This window comes from Hippopotamus amphibius, chromosome 9 (genome assembly GCF_030028045.1).
Source record: "Hippopotamus amphibius kiboko isolate mHipAmp2 chromosome 9, mHipAmp2.hap2, whole genome shotgun sequence".
Classification (NCBI taxonomy): Eukaryota; Metazoa; Chordata; class Mammalia; order Artiodactyla; family Hippopotamidae; genus Hippopotamus; species Hippopotamus amphibius.
The window spans coordinates 43634160-43653983 of record NC_080194.1 but is presented as its reverse complement, the minus strand read 5'-3'; the positions used below and the strand labels follow the sequence as shown (position 1 = coordinate 43653983).

General features: G+C 39.6%; 1 protein-coding gene across 1 annotated transcript in view; it reads right to left on the bottom strand.

The window, feature by feature from the left end:
• MRPL48 (mitochondrial ribosomal protein L48) overlaps positions 1-9249 on the bottom strand; it is a 53617-nt gene extending 44368 nt beyond the window's left edge. Inside the window, exons 1-2 of the mRNA XM_057749407.1 lie at positions 9088-9249; positions 8889-9038 (exon numbers count right to left, since the gene is read on the bottom strand). Coding sequence (XP_057605390.1) covers positions 8889-9038; positions 9088-9249 — 312 coding nt within the window. The remainder of the gene's footprint in view (positions 1-8888; positions 9039-9087) is intronic.
• Between the last annotated feature and the right edge of the window lie 10575 nt (positions 9250-19824).

The window sequence follows — 19824 nt, the reverse complement described above, 5'->3', positions numbered from 1 at the left end:
AGTCTCTTGTCTAGCAAAGAAGCTGCCCTACAGTTAATACCAAACATGCAAGCAAACCAAGGCCATCTTCTTTCTTATTCCACCCACTATAGAAAATGCTCAAAAAATAGAAGCCCCCCGCTTTTTTAGGCTGCTTTTTTTCACCCTCTTCCCCCTTTCTAATTTGATTTATATTTTCTAATATCAATTATGCATGTCAAGCCCAGGCATCATGCGAGGGACTTTCTGAACTCTTCCCTAATTCTCAAAACACTGCAACACAACTTTACAGGTGAGGCAACTGAGGCCCACAGAAATTATATTCCAAGAAATTATAGCTAACAAGTGGCTAAGAGGACTGTTTTACTTCAAAGACTGTGCCTCTATTATAGCACACTGTCTCTCTTAACACTACTACTACTACTACTACTACACCAACGTGAACAAAACAATAATGAGAGGAGGCAGTTGCAGTGGCAGCTCCCCTCCCCTCCCAGTCTTACCCCCAACAACACAGTTATTTCAATCTCACTCTGCCCTGCTGCTACCCACTCAAAAGATCACTGATATAGGTTTACTAAGGGAGTGCTTAACATAGAGGAGGTTTTTTTTATAAAGTAACTAGATTATAAACAGTAAATGCGCTTAAGGTCCCATAACATAAAGAGAAAATCCTGTCCACCATGAGTAACAATTTCAATTCCTTCAACATTTATGTGTTAAAAGCCTATTATGTGTAAAAGCCTTCAGAAACAAAGGAAAGTCTGAGAAACTGTTATAGACAAGACAAGAGGAGCCTAAGTAGTCATGATGATTAAATGTAATATAATATACTGGATGGGATCCTAGAAAAGAAAAAGGACACTGGATTTTAAAAAATGAAAGAAATATGAATAAAGTATAGACTTAATTAATAATAATATATCAATATCAGTTCATTAATTATGAAAAATGTACCATACTAACATAAGATAATAAAAGGGAAAACTGGATATGGAGTATATGGGAATTCTTTGTACTATCTTTGCAATTTTTCTGTAATTTAAAAACTATTCTAAATTTTATTTTTTAAAAGTCTATTATGCGTCAACTACTGTGCTGAATATGAAATGGACTGTAAAAATAAAGTGTAACAACATGAATGAACTTGGAAACATTATGCGAAATAAAAGAAGCCAGTCACAAAGGGCCAATATGGTATGACTCCATTTCTATGAAATACCTAGAATAGGAAAATCTATAGAGAAAGAAACACTACAGGTTGCCTAGGGCTGGGGGGTTGAGGAGCTGGGGGTGACAACTAAGGGATATGGGGTTTCTTTCTGGGGTGGTGAAAATGTTCTAAAATTGATTGTAGAGATGGTTGCACAATTAAAAGCCACTGAATCGTATACTTTAAATGGGCAAATTGCATGGTACATGACTTACATCTCAATAAAGCTGTTTAAAACGTGTAAGCACAACCCCTGTCTTATAGGAATTTAAATGGCTGGAGATATGAACACACATTTGTATTAAACAGCTAAGCAATACCACAGCATTATATGATTAAGCCGAAATAGGTAGCACAAACAACAAGCGCCTTTGGCAAGGAATCCAGGTGTTGATGGCCAGGAGAAGTTCTTAGCTTTTGGGGTGTTACAGATACTGCTGAGAATCTGCCCAAACACACACATATAGACATGAATATACAAAAGTTTGTATACTTAGCACAGGGAACTATATTCAGTATCTTATAATAATCTATAATGGAAAAGAATATATAAGTATGTATATATATGTGTGTGTACATATATGTATATATAACTGAATCACTTTGCGGTACACCTGAAACACTGTATATCAACCATATGTCAATTTTTTAAAATGTAGCATGTAGGGGACTTCCCTGGGGGCCAGGGGTTAGGACTCCAGGCTCCCAGTGCAGTGGGCAGGGGTTCAATCCCTGGTTGGAGAACTAAGATCTGGCATGCCACATGGCACAGCCAAAAAAAAAAAAAAACTGAATGTAGCATGTAGAACCAAATAAGTAAAGTAAGTAAGGGGGAAAAAAGTTTACATGCTACTTTAAGAGATTCACTGAAACTCTTAACATCACCCATAGGCTACGATGCTAAACCAAGAGATCCTCAAGGGCAAGGCTCTATCATCTTCCTCTCAGGCACACTGCTGTTTTAGAAAATAAATGAATGATTAGGAAGAAGTGAATGAGTGATAATCATTGCTACCATTTATTACTACCCACATCTATTTTGTTGAGAACTACCATGTGTTTAAATCATAATTCCATTACAGGATAAGTATTATCATTTGATTTTACAGATGGGGAAACTGAGATTAAGTAATTTACCCAAACAGCTACTATCAGAACTAGCATAGGATCTTAGGTTCCTCTGACTCCAAAGTCTGTAATTTTCCCACTATTCTACTACACTCTCTCCCCCATAAACAAATCAGGGGGGAAGATAATCAAATTTAGGAAAAGTCTCCCAGAGAATGTGAGGTCACAAAGATTGGGAAGGCTATAAATAGTCAGAAGGAAGGATAAAGTACATAGACAATCCTAAAAATGACAATTAAATCAGATACTAAAAGACTTTGTAAACTTGTGTACAACATGCTTAACCTAATATTTGGCCAGAATAAAAGACAGAGCAGGCAACTGGGAACCCCAGGACACAGGAGCTCTGGCCGGCTGGTCACCATACTTTGGCTAGTAATTTTCCCCTCATCTGGAGAACAGATGACTCTAAAGTCCCTAGATGATTCTAAAGTCCCTCCAGGTGCAAGATCTATCAACCACAACAAACAGAACAGAAGTCAGAGTGAACAGAATGTATTCTGTTTTCTTTTTTAATAATTTTTTTTTGATGTGGACTATTTTTAAAGTCTTTATTGAATTTGTTACAATATTGCTTCAGTTTTATGTTTTTTTGTTTTTCAGCTGTGAGGCATGTGGGGTCTTAGCTCCCTGACCAGGGATTAAACCTGCACCCCCTGCATTGGAAGGCGAAGTCTAAACCACCGGACTGCCAGGGAAGTCCCCAGAACGTATTTGTAAATAGGTCACTTCAGAAGAGGTGCTGGATAGGAAGAAAGATCTAGATGAGCCTGATTTTTCTTCACTTTAATTGTTCAGATTTCTGAGACTCCACAATAGCTGTGGATTTAATTATCTAAAAGCCAACTCTTTTTAAGGATTGACAACTTTCTGGAAGACATTCAAATTGCGGCGTGAACTCTCCCTTTCAGCGCTGGGAAATGTGCTTCCTCTCCCCTACAATGCTTGGCATTATTTATCAGGACAAAAGTAATCTATTTTGGGACTGTATCCACAAATACTCTCTCCCCCCAGTCAGCAAATGAAAAGCAGCTCCAGCTCCAGAGCAAATGGAAGAGGAGGCCAGTGACTCTAGTGAATGAATGAATGAGGACATAGCTGCCGCAGTGGGTTACAAAAATACTTGTCCCATGAGCTCGGAAGTCAGGAACCAGGAAAGGACTACACAGCTACTTAAAAACTGAAGTCATGGGGCAAAATCTATAGTGTGTGAGTAGCTTCAGACACCAGAGCCCTAAGGTAGGTGGTGACAGAAGTGGGTAAGGGGTCTATAAGGCAAGCAACTGTCTTATGAATATTAACAGAATATATTTGTATATTAACAAATATTATTTAAAATAGCAGGAACTTTCCTGGTGGTGCAATGGTTAAGAATCCACCTGCCAAAGCAGGGGACACAGGTTCGAGACCTGGCCAAGGGAGATTCCCACATGCCTCGAAGCAACTAAGCCCGCAAGCCACAACTACTGAGCCCACGTGCCACAACTATTGAAGCCTGCGTGCCTAGATCCCATGCTCTACAACAAGAGAAGCCACCGCAATGAGAAGCCCGCGCATCGCAACAAAGAGTAGCCCTTGCTCGCTGCAACCAGAGAAAGTCCACACACAGCAACAAAGACCCACTGCAGTCATAAATAAATAAATAAATAATAAATATAAACTTATTTTTAAAAAATAAAATAGCATTGTTACTATCACTAATTGAATACATCCTTTGTGCTAAGCACTTTGCTCAGTCTTTACACCAATCCTCTAACAGAGTCATTGAAATAACTGCCTGTTTTTATAGAGGAAAAAACAGAGGCTTAGGTAAATTGCCTAAAGTTATAGATTTAGTAAGAGGTGCCAAGAATTCACACCAAGTCTGACTCCAAAGCCCATGTTCTCCATTCTGCCATACTACCTCTCAAAAGAACAAGACAAAACAAAAACAAAAACAAAAAAAACCCAATTTACAGCAGTGAAATTCATATAATAATAATAGCCTAAATAATCCTACCATTTGTTGAGCACCTGCTATATGCCAAACATCATTTCCATTAACCCTCACAACCATTCTGTGAGGTAGATATTTCTACCCCCATTTTACTGTGAGAAAACCAAAGCTCAGAAAGGTGGATTAATATGTCTGATGCACATAGCTAATAAGTGATGTCTGAACTCACTTTTTCCTAAGTTCTTTCGAAATTGCTTTTGTTTGTAGTTTTTCCTTTGGCCATTCTCTTCTGAATATGTTTAATATGGTGACTATCAAAGCCTGTCTTTGTACTGAGTCTTTATAGCAGTTAGGAGCACAGGTTCACAGGTTATAGATTCACACAGACCTGCGTTTGAATATCAGTTCCTCCATGTTACTAGCTGTATGACCTCTGGCAAGTCACTTAAGAAATACTTGGCCTCACATGCTGTATCATTCCATTTATATGAAATAACCAGAACACACAAATGCATAGAGACATAAAGTAGATTAGTGGTTACCGGGGGTGTGCAGAGGTGGGAATTGAGGAGTAAATGCTTATGAGTACAATGTTTCTTTTTAGAGTGATGAAAATGTTCTGGAATTAGTGGTGATGGCTGAACAACTTTGTGAATATACTAAAACCTGCTAAATTATCCAGTTTAAAAGGGTGAATATCATGGTATGTGAATTATATCTCAATTTTTAAAAGAAAGAAAGAGAGAGAGGGAAGGAGGGAGGAAGGGAGGGAGGGAGAGATTGAGAGGAAGGAAGGAAAGGAGGGAGGGAAGGAGGAAGAAAGGAATATCTGGCCTCACACCATAACTGCTGGCAGGCACTTCTAGGCCTCAGTTGAGCTCTGTTAAGCCCAACCCCTACCTTCCTCCAGGACTAAAACATTTCAAAACACCTGTGGTCACTGAAATGTAAACCCAATCCCCTACCATCTCTGCAACTTTCATCCCCACACTTCTCTTCACACTCTCCCTTGATACAAGTCCCCTTGCTTCTCTCCCTTCCAATTTCCTCGGGGCCCTCTAGAACTCCAAACGTTTCCTCATTTCAGGGCCTGCGCACATGCTCTCCTAGTCCAAACTCTATCATTCTTTAAGTCTTAGTCATGTAACACCGCCAAGAAATTTTCAGACTTACTTGAATTCTGCTGTTATACACACACATAGCACAAAGAATCTTTTTTTGAGGCATCTGTCACAATTAGTTAAATAATTATACCTTTTTTTTAATTGAAGTTTAGTTGACTTACAATATTATGTTAGTTTCAGGTATACAGCAAAAGGTAGTTATATGTTTAATTAGTCTATTTTGCTGGAAATATAAGCTCCATGAAGACAGGAAACTACTACATTCCAGCATCTAGCATACTCTCTGGCACATAACAAGTGCTCAATAAGTACTTGCTGATTGAATTAGTAAATCTCTCCAAACTTCACTTCCTTATCTCTAAAGAGGTTATAAAACAACTCATAGAGTTGTCAATATGATTAAATTAGATATTATATGAAAAGGATTTCGCAAGTTCAAGGCACATTGTTAATGGCCAAACTGGGAGCAGTGATGATAACAGGTGGTGATTGTTCAGTTCCTCATTTATTAAACAATATGTACTTTACTATGTGAGTGACAAGTGCTGAAGATAAAATCATTAACAAAATAGAGAACTGTCCCTGTCCTCCAGAATTTACAATCTAGTACTGAGCAGGAAATAGCCAACTTCTTGACCATTTTGCTGGGCTTTTGGACTCCCTGGCCTTTCAGGCCCTCTGAAATTTCTGTCCTTCTGTTTCATATCTTCTTATGTCCTCTTAATTCATGTCTGTTGATTTGTCATTTTTTTCAACCCTCACTGCTATTTGTTCATATGAATTCTGCTCCATGTTAGCCTTCAGTGTTTTCATTTGAAAACATCTTACTATGAGATCAGTCCCCAAGGCTGCCCGTTCTGGGCTGGTAAGGCTGGCATATTTTTTGTGATCACCACCCCTCCCCTAATCATATCTTTGTGGTTCAAGGGTATGGTAATCCCTGAAAAGAATGGTACTCTCAGGAGGAGTGACATCCAGACCTGAGCTTGACACTCCAGAACCATCTATTTTCTGTGCAAAGTAACTCAGCAGGTAAATCACTACACATTCTCTGTGCATGTTGACTTCCACAGGCACCATCCTGCCATCATGATCAAACAATGTTTTCTGAAGTCTGACAGCTATCAGCATTAGTATTTTAATTGGATCAGCCCTGCTCTACTACTTCTGTTGACCTAAAGAGGTATGTGATCCCACCCAGTTTTATTCCAGTAAAGCTCAGCTCACTCATCTAAAATGTGAGATGATTTCTTAGCTCAGTCCCAAGCACTGAGCTAAGAGTTTGAAGTTCTAGCCCCAGCTCTACTATGTACTGACCACATACTGTCAACATTTGTTCATTCACTTATTCATTCAATATTTATCAGGTCAGGTACACTGTAGGCTGGGTATATACAGACATGAAGAAAATACAGTTGCCTACCCTCAATCTTTCTAATGAGGAAAGTTGATGTGCAAATTATTTATTACACTGAAATGAGAGATCAATGTAATGGGCTGCGTAAGTCACAAAGAAGGGAAGGACTGACAACTAGGAAAGTCAAGGAAGGTTTTCATTCCTCATTTCACAGATGAGAGAAACCAAGATTATTATCAAATTAGGGAGATGTAAAATACTCAGAAGAGGAAAGGCAGTGAAGTTTTAGGAGCGGTAGAAAATCTAGGCTCCAGTCTCAGTACTACCGCAAAAGAGACTGTTGACCTATAAGCAAGGCATTTATTCATTGCAGCACTCAGTAAAGTATTTGAGAACTTATTACGTATCAGACCCTGTACCAGTAGCTTCCATCTCCTTATCTGTTGTGTCTGCCAGGATTATCTCATATCGTGAAAATCAAACCAAATTATGGAAATGAAAGCAGTTTATTAACTGCAGAATAATATTCCTATTTGTATAGTCCTTCATACTTAGAAAATACTCATACTTAAAATATCTTCTATAATTTTTACAACAATTCCATATGATGGGCACCATCATCTGCATTTTACAGATAAGAACCTGAAGCACAGAAAGATTAAATAACCTGCCTAAGGTCACACAGCTAGCACGAGATAGAACACAGGTCTGATGCAAGTCCCATGTGTTTTCCTTATAAATGTAAAGTATTACCTAACACTTCCAGACAAGCTGAGACAAGGATGATCACAAGACTGCATATGATTAGGTGCCAAAAGATAATACCAGCAAAGAGCTCAAAAAATAAACAAGCACTTTGGCTGGAATGGTCTGAAAGGTTTTAAGGAAAAGATGAGACTTGAGCTGAGCCTTAAACAATGGAGCATTTGGACAGGTGATGAAAAAGGTGAGAGCACTCCAATTGAGAAAGCTCCACAAGATTAAAGATTAGGAATTCAGCATTTGGCAAATAAAGAGACTACCTGGCCAAAGCAATAGGGCAGAATAGAAGTGAAGTCAGTAACAAAGGAGTCTAGAAGGGAACAGTGGCATCAGACCCAGAGGGGCCCTATATGCCTTTGTATCTCTAGGCAATAGCCTACGACAGATTTCCATGGGCTCCCTCAGGAATACAGAATGGCCAAAAATAGTATTTCTTGAACAGTGATCCCTCCCTTTCAGCATTCCTCAGAATCAAGGCTCTTAGAGCAGGAGCATGGAGCCACCAATCTGACCATCTTCAACAAGTAAATTTTGAAACTTTGGTTTTTTTTCTATTATCCTTTCACCAGATTGAGTCAAATTCTCACAATTTGGCTACAATGAACAACAGAGGGTTACTTCATTAAGGATGAAGTGAGGTTTGGAAGCTTAAGGAAACAAACCTAGAGACATACTTCGGCTGCCCCAAAGTAACGACTAGTGGATCCATGAGCAGCAATGACCATGCTGATCTATGTTATCATGGAGGTATAGCCTCCAAATTAATGCCTCAAATAAAATAATATAGATTGCTAAAAAAAAACCCAAAATGTCATTCTAAGCAGCATGATACAACTTACAAAGCACAACTGAAATCTGTTAAATCTCTTAGGAGGACAACGAAAAGTCAAGGAATGTTTTCTGGTGGCTCACACGTTTTTACTGCAGTCAGGTAACTAAGATTTTGTAGGTAAAAACGTTTTTTTATTATTACCCTTCCCTTGTCGCCAAGTAGCCGCACATCCCAATGTGTTCGGCGACTCAAAACGGTATTCTTAGAAAAAAAATCTGGAAGTTGATGACATAAAGCAAAAATAAAATGACCTGCTCAAGGTCATACATTATCGGGAACTATTCTGGTGTGATTCCCATTGCATGGCTCCTGTTTCCCGGCCAATGCCCGGCAAAGGTAGAACGCAGGAGGGGCGTGGCGCGCGGGTTAACGCCTGGGGAGCAAAGCAGGGAGAGCAACCCTTTCACACGGCGCCGCACGTGCTGCCGGGAAGAGCCTCGTTCTCGCCCTAGTCTCTCACCCGGATGTCTACAGCAGCGTGATAGGCCTGCCGCTACCTTCAGCTCTGCTCTCTTAACCATCTGCCCCGCGCCCAGCGTGCGTGGAACCTACGTTACCTTTCCAAGAACTCGGTTCATCCTTTGCTGTTTTGAGGCCTGTAATTGTGCCAGCTGAAGATCGTTCCAAGCACCCGCGAAACCTGGGCGCCACGCCCCCCTTCGCTCTACCTTTGCCGCGTCTGAAAACACTGACGGAACGGCCTCGATCTGGTCCGTTAACAATATCCGGCCGAGACTCACTCAACTCCCTCAGCACCTTGGTTCCGGCAGCTTCTGAGACTGAGTGTGTAGAAATCCCCCTGACTCCGTCCTCGCTACAGCTCATGTCACCTTCACTGCGATTTCTCCGGGCAGATTTAACTGCCATCTCTGTGTTGCCCCAATACTTTACACTCAATTCTGCTGTTTCATCTACCATACTATGTATTAATTATTTGTTACTTTCTCTTTCCCTTGTTTGATTGCGAGTTCCTCAAGGACTGAAATCCTGCCTGATTGATTCATTCCAGCGTCTAGCACAGGACGTGGAGATGTGACTTCTAACCTCGGTTTAAAAGCTGAATGATCTTTTATTTTTATTTTTTTTATTTTTTTGGGGGTACACCAGGTTCAATCAACTGTTTTTATACACATATCCCCATATTCCCTCCCTTCCTTGACGCCCCCCCCTCGAGTCCCCCCCACCCTCCCAAAGCTGAATGATCTTAAGTGAGACTTTCTGACATTCAGTTGCCTCATAATAATTGATAATAACTATTTTTTATTGAGTGACCACTATGTACAGTGCATTATGCTTAGAGCATCGATTTACTCCTCATAACAAGCCTGTTAGCGAGATATTATCACTGGATTTTACATGTAAGGATATTGCAGGAGGTTAATAGACTTGTCTAGGGCCAACCAACTGCGACAGAGCTGAGTTTCAAACTAATTTATAGAAAGTGTTTTCCCTCTGACATACCCCTTCCCACATGAGATAGTAATGTCACAGCACACACTCATTTACTTATTTTACGCACATCAACCATTTACTTAGCATGCCTTTGTGCCAATCCTTTGAACCTTGGGAAAACAGAGATGAATATGTACATGGTCCCTGCCCTTAAGTGGCTCATAGAGGACTGCATCAAACTGAAAGTTTTTCTGTGCAGCAAAGGAAACAATCGACAAAGTGAAGAGACAACCTATGGAATGGGAGAAAACGTTTGCAAATCATGCATCTGATAAGGAGTTAAAATCTAAAATATATAAGGAACTCAACTTGATACCAAAAAAACATTACCTGATTTAAAATTTGGCAAAACATCTGAAGAGACATTTCTTCAGAAGAAGATATACAAATGGTCAATAAGTATATGAAAAGATGCTCAACATCACTAATCATCAGGGAAATGCAAATCATAACCACCCTGAGGTATCATCTCATACCTGTTAGAATGGCCATTATCAAAAAGACAAAAGATAACAGGTGTTGGCGAGGATGTGGAGAAAAGGGAACACTTGCACACTGCTGGTGGGAAAGTAAATTGGTACAGCCATTACCAAAAACAGTATAAACAGTATATGTGTAATGGAATATTACAACAGCATTTAAAAACAAGGAAATCCTATCATTTGTGACAACATGGAGGACATTATGCTAAATGAAACAAGCCAGGCACAGAAAGACAAATATTCCATGATCTCACCTACGTGGAATGTAAAATAGTCAACTCATAGAAGCAGAGTACGGAATCGTGGTTACCAGGGGTTGGGGCAGTAGGGATGAAGGGGAGAGATGAGGAGACATTAGTAAAAGGGTACAAAGTTCCAGTTATGTAAGATGAATAAATCTAAAAATCTAATGTATTGCATGATGACTATAGTTAATAACAGCATTTTGAATACTGGAAATATGAGCGAGTAGATTTCAGGTGCTCTCATCACAAAAAAAGCTAATTATGTGAGGAAATGTTATATAACTAGCTTGACCGTTGTAATCATTTCACAAGGTATATGTATATTAAACCATATTTTACACCTTAAATATATATAAATTTTTAAGTGGCTCATAGAGTTTCGTAAGGAGGCCAAGTTGTAAACAGACAATTATAAAGCAATGAGGAATTCCAATTTCATAGAGACATACATGAATTCTGTATGAAGGGAGTGCAGGGTTACAAAGTCAACATCAAGTGAAATAACAAATATGCAGTTATTTTTATTGTTGCTGTTATTATTGCTGCTGCTACTGTTTTTGTTATTATTTTTGTTTTTAGCAAAGAAAAGTTGTAAAAACTGGTAAATATGAATAGGTCTTCAGTAACCAGGAGTTTGCTTTGTTGTCAGAAACCCTGCCAAGATACCTTATCCTATTGCTTTATCAATCCTTTCTCTGATGAAATTCCAAGAAGCTGCTAAGGGCCATGTAGGTAAATCTACGTCCTCCAAAGGTAGCCCTTAACCCCTGTGGAGAACAGTTGCTAAGAGACCATCTAAAGAGACAAATTCACAGTTAAAGAATGCACTGAGCATAATGCATCGCACATAGCAGCCACTCAAATAAAAAATAGTTATTATCAATTATTAGGAGGCAGTTGAATGTCAGAAAATTCACTTAGGGTCAATCAGCTTTTAAATCGAGGTTAGAAGTCATATCTACACATCTTGCGCCAGACGCTGGAATGAATTATTCAGATGGAATTTTGGTCCTTGAGGAACTCACAATCAAACATGGGAAAGAGAAAGTAACAAATAATTAATACATAGTATGGCAGATGATATAGAAAAATTGTGTGTAAAGTATTGGAGCAACACAGAGATGGCAACAGCACAAAATAGCAATGGCACAGAAATAGCAGACAAGTCATACCTCCACCACAGTGACTGGTTATTGCCTGCATGAGTATTTAAAAGCTGTTGGGATTTTAGAAGTGGAATATATTAAAATTTTAAATAGGAAAAAAGAAAGCTCCTTCAAGTTCTTAGTGTGCCAGATCAGATCTTTTCAGGTTATTCTCCCCAGAACCATGTGAAGCTGGAATTCATACATTCATTTCATAGATGAGGAACAGAGGCACAAAGAAGTTACCTAGCTAACATAAGGTATACTGTAAATGATGAGATGGCTGATTTCAGCACCTGTGCTCCTTCTGCTCCATAGGACTGCAACTACAGGTTTCCAAAAGGGCAGGTTGGCTAAGCCAGAGAGTTGTTTCCTTGTCTAGTGGTGAAATTAGCATATATGGATGTAAAGACACCTTAGCAAGATCCATTAATGTATTGGAATCTATATTATTGTTACCAAGCTTTGTTGATGATGTCATGAGTTATAAAGGAATATGAGCGTACTGAACTTTCCAGAAGGACACTTTCATACAGATATGATCAGATATCCTTACATATCCATTATTCTGTAGCTTCTCTGACTTATTTTGCCTCCAGCCTCTAAAAACTAAAACTCCCTCGGGGATACCAAGACACGCCTCAACACAGGCCACTTTCCAGGTACTAAGGCTCCTACCTTCTTGCTTCATCCTTCTATAGACTTGTCTTTGAATCTCCAGTATCTAGTCCAGGGCTTGACCCATGGTAATATGCATCTGGTGAGCTGATTGAAAGCTTCCTCTTCTTCTCTTTTTTTCTCCTACCTCTAACTCGGTGGTCCCCAACCAGCACCAGGGACTGGTTTTGTGGAAGACAATTTTTCCACGGACAGTGGCGGTGGGGGTTCAGGCGGTAATGTGAGCAATGGAGGGGATGGTTCAGGCAGTAATGTGAGCAATGATGGGGGGAGTGGTTCAGGTGGTAATGTGAGAGATGGGAAGCGATGGGGAGTGGCAGATGACGCTTCCCTTGCTCAACAGTGCTCACCTCCTGTCCACAGCCCGGGGTTGGGGACACCTGCTCTAACCCATCTCTACAATGGCATATTTTTTTGGGGGGGGGTTCAGACTATAATTTATTTTAGAACACTTGGAAAGAATTTAAAAGCTAAAGAAAGTACCTTAAAACTTAATCTAAAACATAATGTCCTCCATACAATGGCATTTCTTGTCTACACTTTCACAAGCGGCATAGTAGAGACATAAGGATGGGAGAATCCAATCCTGCCTAGACGTTTGCTCACTATGTGGTTTTGAAAAAGAGGGAGTGGTGAATGTCTGGGGAACTTCAAGTTTGGCTGAAATGTAGATATAGGGGGAAATGGTGAGAAAAAAGACTACAGGGACAGAATAGAGTCACATCATTAAATTCTAGGCCAAAGGTTTGGGGAGGATTTGACCAGTCAGGAGCCGGTGAGGAGTGGAATAGTGGAGGAGAGAATGGAGCCAGGGAGTCCAGCCAGAATATGAAGAGAGGAATTTTTTAAACTGGATTCCCAGTTTATTATAAAAGGATATGATAAAGGCCTTAGATGAACATCCAGATGGACGAGATGCATGGGGCAAAGTATGGGGAAATGACGAGGAGCTTCCATACTTTCTCTGAGCATACTATTCCCAAATCTTCAGGTGTTCATCAACCTGGAAGCTCCCTAAGAGAGTAATATAAGAGAGAAGAAGGAAGGTCGAAATTAAGGCCTTGATAGAGATGGAGAGGAATCAATATAAGAGATGTTAAGGAGGTATAATGGGCAGGAACGGTGACTAATTAGATGTGGGCAGTAAGGGACGTTTTGAGTTATAACCTAGGCTAGGTACTGAGTATCCGTCCACAAATAGGTGGCAAATAAGCCAGTTTCGCATTCTCCCAGGCATATGATCTGCTTCTGCCCCTTCCTTTATTTTCTAGAAGCCCCTTGGGCCATCAGCCTAGAGTAGGAAATAGACTGAGGCTCAACAAATCTGTTGTGATCTCCCCAGTGGGAGAAATAGAAGAAAAGGGGTGGAACATTTGAATGCCACCTGGAAAGACTGCCTGAAGTAAATTCTTTTTATTTTATTTATTTATTTATTTGGTTGCATTGGGTCTTTGTTGCTGCGCACGCGCTTTCTCTAGTTGTGATGAGCGGGGGCTACTCTTAGTTGTGGTGCACAGGCTTCTCATTGTGGTGGCTTCTCTTATTGCAGAGCATGGGCTCTAGGCACCTGGGCTTCAGTAGTTGTGGTACATGGGCTCAGTGGTTGTGGCTCATGGGCTCTAGAGCGCAAGCTCAGTAGTTATGGCACACAGGCTTAGCTGCTCCGTGGCATGTGGGATCTTCCCGGACCAGGGCTCGAACTGGGGAAGCCCTGAAGTAAATTCTTTAAGCCTAAATTCTGTATAGTTTTGCCTTCATGATGAGGGAATACTGTGGGGGAGGCAGCTAAGACAATAGGGCTAAAGAAGGGGTAACCAAATAGTAATTTATGATCACATCACTTTTAAAATGATTTGAGGGACTTCTCTGGTGGCGCAGTAGTTAAGAATCCACCTGCCAATGCAAGGGACACAGGTTTGATCACTGGTCTGGGAAAAGCCCACATGCCATGGAGCAACTAAGCCCATGTGCCGTAACTACTGAGCCCGTGTGCTGCAACTACGGAAGCCTGCATGCCTAGAGCCAGTGCTCCACAACAAGAGAAGCCACCGCAGTGAGAAGCCCTCACACAAAAACAAAGAGTAGCCCCTACTTGCTGGAACTAGAGAAAGCCCGTGTGCAGCAATAAAGACCCAACACAGCCAAAAGAATAAATAAAAATAAAATAAAATAAAATTTTTTTAATTTAAAATAATTTGACAAATCTCTCTTTCCCTCTCCTCCAAGCCATTCATAATGCTGCCATTAGAGTGGTATTTCTAAACACAAATATGACCATGTCTCTTTCCTGCCCAAGAATGTTTAATGCTCCCCACACACTGCCTATAGCAGTGTTGTCCAACAGAACTTTCTGCAGATATGTAAATGTTCTATTATCTGCTCTGTCCAATATGATAGCTACCAACCACCTGTGGCAATTGAGCACTTAAAATGTGACTCGTGCAACCTAGGAATTGTCTTTTAATTTAATTTTAATTAATTTAAATTAAAATATACATAGCAACATATGGCTAGTAGCTCCCTAGAGTAGCCTATAGGATTAAGTCCAAACTCCTGAATACAACATGCCAAGTCCTTCTCTCTCTAGAACTTGACTACCTATCTAGCCTCATTTGCCACCCTTTTCAACACAAATATTACCCCCTAGTCAAATAAAGTCCTATAATTCTTCAGTCATGATATACTCTCTCACACCTCCCTTTATACCTGCAGTTTCCTCTGCTGAAATGACCTTTCTTTACTGGTCCACCTGGAAAACTCCTGCTCCTCTTTTAATGTGCAAATAGAAAGTTACATTTCCTGTTTAGCCTCTTGCAGGCATTTCACAGGAGGAGAATAGTCCCTCCACTATACTTCTCTGGCCTATTTTTCATGTCTTCAGCACAGCTTATTGTAACTATTTGTTCACTTGTATATCTTTCCCACTAGATTGTGGGCATTTTGTGGGCATTTAAAAAAAAAATTCATTTATTTGGCTACACTGAGTCTTAGTTGCCACACGCAAGATCTTCATTGATGAGTGCAGGATCTTCAGTTTCAGCATGCAAACTCTTAGTTGTGGCATGTGGGATCTAGTTCCCTGACCTGGGATCGAACCCGGGCCCCCTGCACTGGGAGCACAGAGTTTTAGCCAATGAACCACCAGGGAAGTCCCAATTGTTAGCGTTTTTAAAGGCGTATTCTTTTTTTTCCACCTCAAAGACTAACACAGATGTTACTGAGTTTATTGTTTTATACTTTTCAAACTATCTACATGCACATTATGCAATTTTATCAAAGATAGGGTGATAGGTATGTTTTCTCACTTTGTAGATGACAAAACTAAGGGAAGAAGATAAGTGGCTTGCCTAGGCTTAAACACGTTGTATATGACAAAAACAGGGTAATGACAATAGATTTTTAGCTCTGGAAGTCCCTTCTTATGGTCTACAACAGCAAAAGCAAGCTAGAAGCTCTGAGATCCTTCCATTGCTAACCCTAAATCTCTCACCAACACTTGGTGAATTGGCATTTATACAACACACATGAATTTGGGCCACAAGCAGCTTAACTAAGGAACTAACAACTAAGTCAGTCTTTTCCCTGATAAGAATGTAAATTTCTCCTTCCCTTCAAGACAGATGTCTCCCAATATTTGTCCACTTAATCTTATACTTAGTCCTGTGTAGCACATTCTTAAAGGAATATTTTTCATTTTTCTTTGTATCCCCAGCATTTGCCACAGTTCGTAGAACACAATGAGGCTCCTAAAGTGTTGAATGAAATAATGAATGAGTGAATATTTAAAGGTTCCTGGATGTAATTATGGATTTTAGATTTTTTTTTCCAGATCTTGCACCCACCCCCTCCCCCCATGTATGGAGACACTTTCGCCTTTCTGGCTTTATTTTTACAAGCCAGTTGTCTTTAAAGGGTTTTTAAAATATCTGTTCCAGTCCCCAGCACAACCACATCAGAGAAAGCTTTAGGGAACAAGAGAGAACAAAGGGAGGCCCTTTAGAAGAATATGTTTGATCTCAGGTTAAACTTCCTTTAAAGTAATAATTCTGTGGTACCTATTATAAAAAGTTTCCCAAGGGTGTCAAATAGCTCTAATTTTTGGCTTAAGTGAAAATATATGCATTAAGCTACCTCCAATTGAAAACTATTTTAGCTTCAAGTAGGACTCTTCTGCTTCTATTTTTTGGTATGGTTTTGGTACAAAGAAAATCATACTTAAAAGGAAAAAAAAAAAGATAAAAGGCCAGAGGAAGAAGAGAGCTTGCTACCTAAAAAAAGCCAGAAATAAATGGTGCTGGCTCCCCAGCCTGTACTTTACCAGGAGTTTTCTGCTTGCTCAGGGCTGGGCCCATGAGTGGGGATTACCTAACCACAGAGAGAGAGAAAGAATGATGAAAGAGGCTGCAAGAGGGAAGCTCAAGTGGTTAGTGAGATCTTAGAAGCCCATAAGAAGAGAGGCAGAGGGTGCCAACAACCTCTCACCAAGCAGCTAGATGTGCAACTCAGTTGAGAATCTTTCTAGAAGCCCAGACTCCAGCACAGGAATGCTGGGAGAGTACCTGCAGCACAAAGCTTCTGCAGCGCGGGTATACTGAGGTACTTGGATACCTGAGAGGCATCCTCTCCCCCTCCTTCCCATCCCTTTAAGGTTGGCCTGCACTCAGCCACCTTTTTAATTTACACCATTACTTAACATAAGAAAAACTCTTCTTATGGACTAGGAAGAATCCTTTGCATTGCTGCTGCCCAAGCCCCAGATATCACATGTGTACTGAAAAATAGAAACAGAAACAGAAAAACTGTAATTTCACTCTAGCAACCTACTCGTAGCTTTTAGTGTAATTCTTCTCCCTGGCAGCTTGGGATAGGAGACACGAATGCAGATTTTACAAAATCATGATGTAGAGGCTGATTTTGAAACAAATTCCTCAGAAGATAGGAATACTTCCTTGACCTACTGAGATAGGGACTTCTAACCTTCATCTCCAATTATCCTGTCTCTGACTTTATTTGAATGCCTCCTTCTCTTTACCTCCACATCCTCCTCTCAAGATCCACTTTCACTGTCTCTCACCTGAACTACTGTGCTGGCTTCTAATTGATTTACAGCTTTCAGTCTCATCCCCATTCCAGTTTATTTCCAACAGCTACCTTCCTGAAGTACATATCACGGAGACCATGATTTAAAAAACATTAAAAAGCAAACCAAAACCTCCAATAGCTACTTACAGCCCTCCAAATTAACGGCACACTCCTTTCCTTGGAACTCATAGCTCTCACAATCTATCTCCAATTTACCATTCCATCCACTCCTATTTACGTACCTGTTGCTTCTACTACACTGATAACTCTGTTCAACCTATTTTCCTGTTTTCCTTTTTGAATTTACCATTTGTATTATAGTTATTTACAGATGGGTTTATCTGACCACCAGATCATGCTCTTTGATTTTAGAATCCCTGTCTGATTCAGCATTGTGTTTCTCTCAGCATCTTTATTGCCTGTACATATCGGAGGCACCAGAAAATATTTGTGGACAAACACTGGGCCTGCTTAAGAATACTAATATCTTTGGCCCCAAGTTTTTTAATCAAAATGGTTCTCATGATATGCTACTCCTCTTTGAGTCTCTGAGAACCTTTTCTTAAAAAAGGCAGGGGAGGGCATACTTACTGCAAAACATTTGGAGAAGCTAGAAAATTAAGAACAAATAAACAAAATTAACACTACCCAAAGACAGACAGTATGTTAATATTTCATTACGTTTCTCTTTTATCCATGTGTTTTAAAAATAATTTTAATATAGTCGGCATTCAATTTTAGAGGTACTTTTGTTTCCAGTATATTATGACATAAACTATATCCTAGTTTATTAAAAAACTCATTGCAAATATCATATTGTAACTGCATAATATTCTATTACGAAGATGTATCATTGGATCCTAAATTGTCTGCTTTTAATATTATAGATTATACTAAATTTTCATGTTAAAATTACTTCCTTATTATAGCTATCATAAGAAACAGAATTACTTCTAGATAGATTCATTTTGAGGCTTTTGATATATTTTGTCAAATTGCTATCACTTTTTTCCTGTGTATTTCCTGTTTTACCACACCTCTAGAAGCATTGAATATTAATATATTTGAAAACTTTCCAAATTTTGTTAGGTAAAAAATTTCATATCAAAAATCGTTTCAAATTTGATACAGTATAAATTGCATAGTTTTCATTTTCATTTTTTGTTGTTAGTATGACTGAATCTTTCCCCGTGCTTTGTTATACAATTTTATTTCCTTTGTGAATTGCTGGTTATCCATTTATCCTTTGGAGTCTTCATATTTTTATTCCTGTCAATGTCAGCGTTTCATATATACTCTTATCATGTTTTAGGAAGCAGCTTATACTCAGGGAAAGAAAATCACACTGGGGCTCAAGAAACTTGTTTTCAAGTCCCAGAGCTAACATTATGTGACCTGGAGCAAGTCACTTCTCTCTAAACCTCAATATCCAAAACTGTGCAATAAGGATACACTGGGAGCTCTATGATCAAGGGAAAGGCCAAGGAGATAGGGCTACCCTCCAAAATTCCTGCCTTCTTTAATTAGAACAGCTCCCTTTTAATCCATTATATGTATATACAATTCCTGAGGGCCTTCCATCTCTAATGGTCTTGGATTCCACTATTCTGCCATACATAGGCAGTTTGTTGTTCTTTCCATTTTATACGTAAGGAAACTAAAGCTCAATCCAAGTGAACAGATTATTCTTCAAGTCTGGCTAAGAGGAAGCCAGACCTTCCAACTCTATTGTGGTCCCCAGTCCCTTCTTGAATCTAGAACCACTCTCTCTTCCTGAACTCCAACTCTCCCTGAAACTGGGCTGCTTAGCATTTCAGGGTCCTCCAGCAAGTATATCCTTACCATGAAATGCTCAACAAATCTCCACTCTAAATCACTTGAGGTAACTCTGTTCCTTCCAAATCAAAGAGGCAAAGTCCTCCAAGTAAAACAGAAGTCACCTTTTGTTGATAATGCTGTTATGAAATAAGAAGTGGTTACTGACCTCATGAAGGACTCCCTCTCATTCAAAGCCATATAGGCCTTAGGAGAGTTACTATGCCACTTGACCTTTGCCGTATCTTCTCCCCCAATTTTTTCGGATTAAGATTCTTCAAAAGTTTCAAAACTTTCTTTAAAAAATGTTTATGCCATCTTATAATAACAGCAACACAGTGCCTTCTTTTTTCTAAAACACCTTCACAGACATTTTCTCAATCATTCTTCACTACAATCTTATAAAGCAAGGACTTAAATCCTTATCACAAGATGAGGAAATTAAGACTTGGAGGATCGAAGTGACTTGCTCAGCAATAGACAGCTAGAAAGTCTCCTAGCCCAGTGCTCTTTTCATCGAACGTCTACCTCTCAACATTATCTCATTTGACAATTTTTACTTGGAGACCCACATTCAGGCCAATTTATCATTAT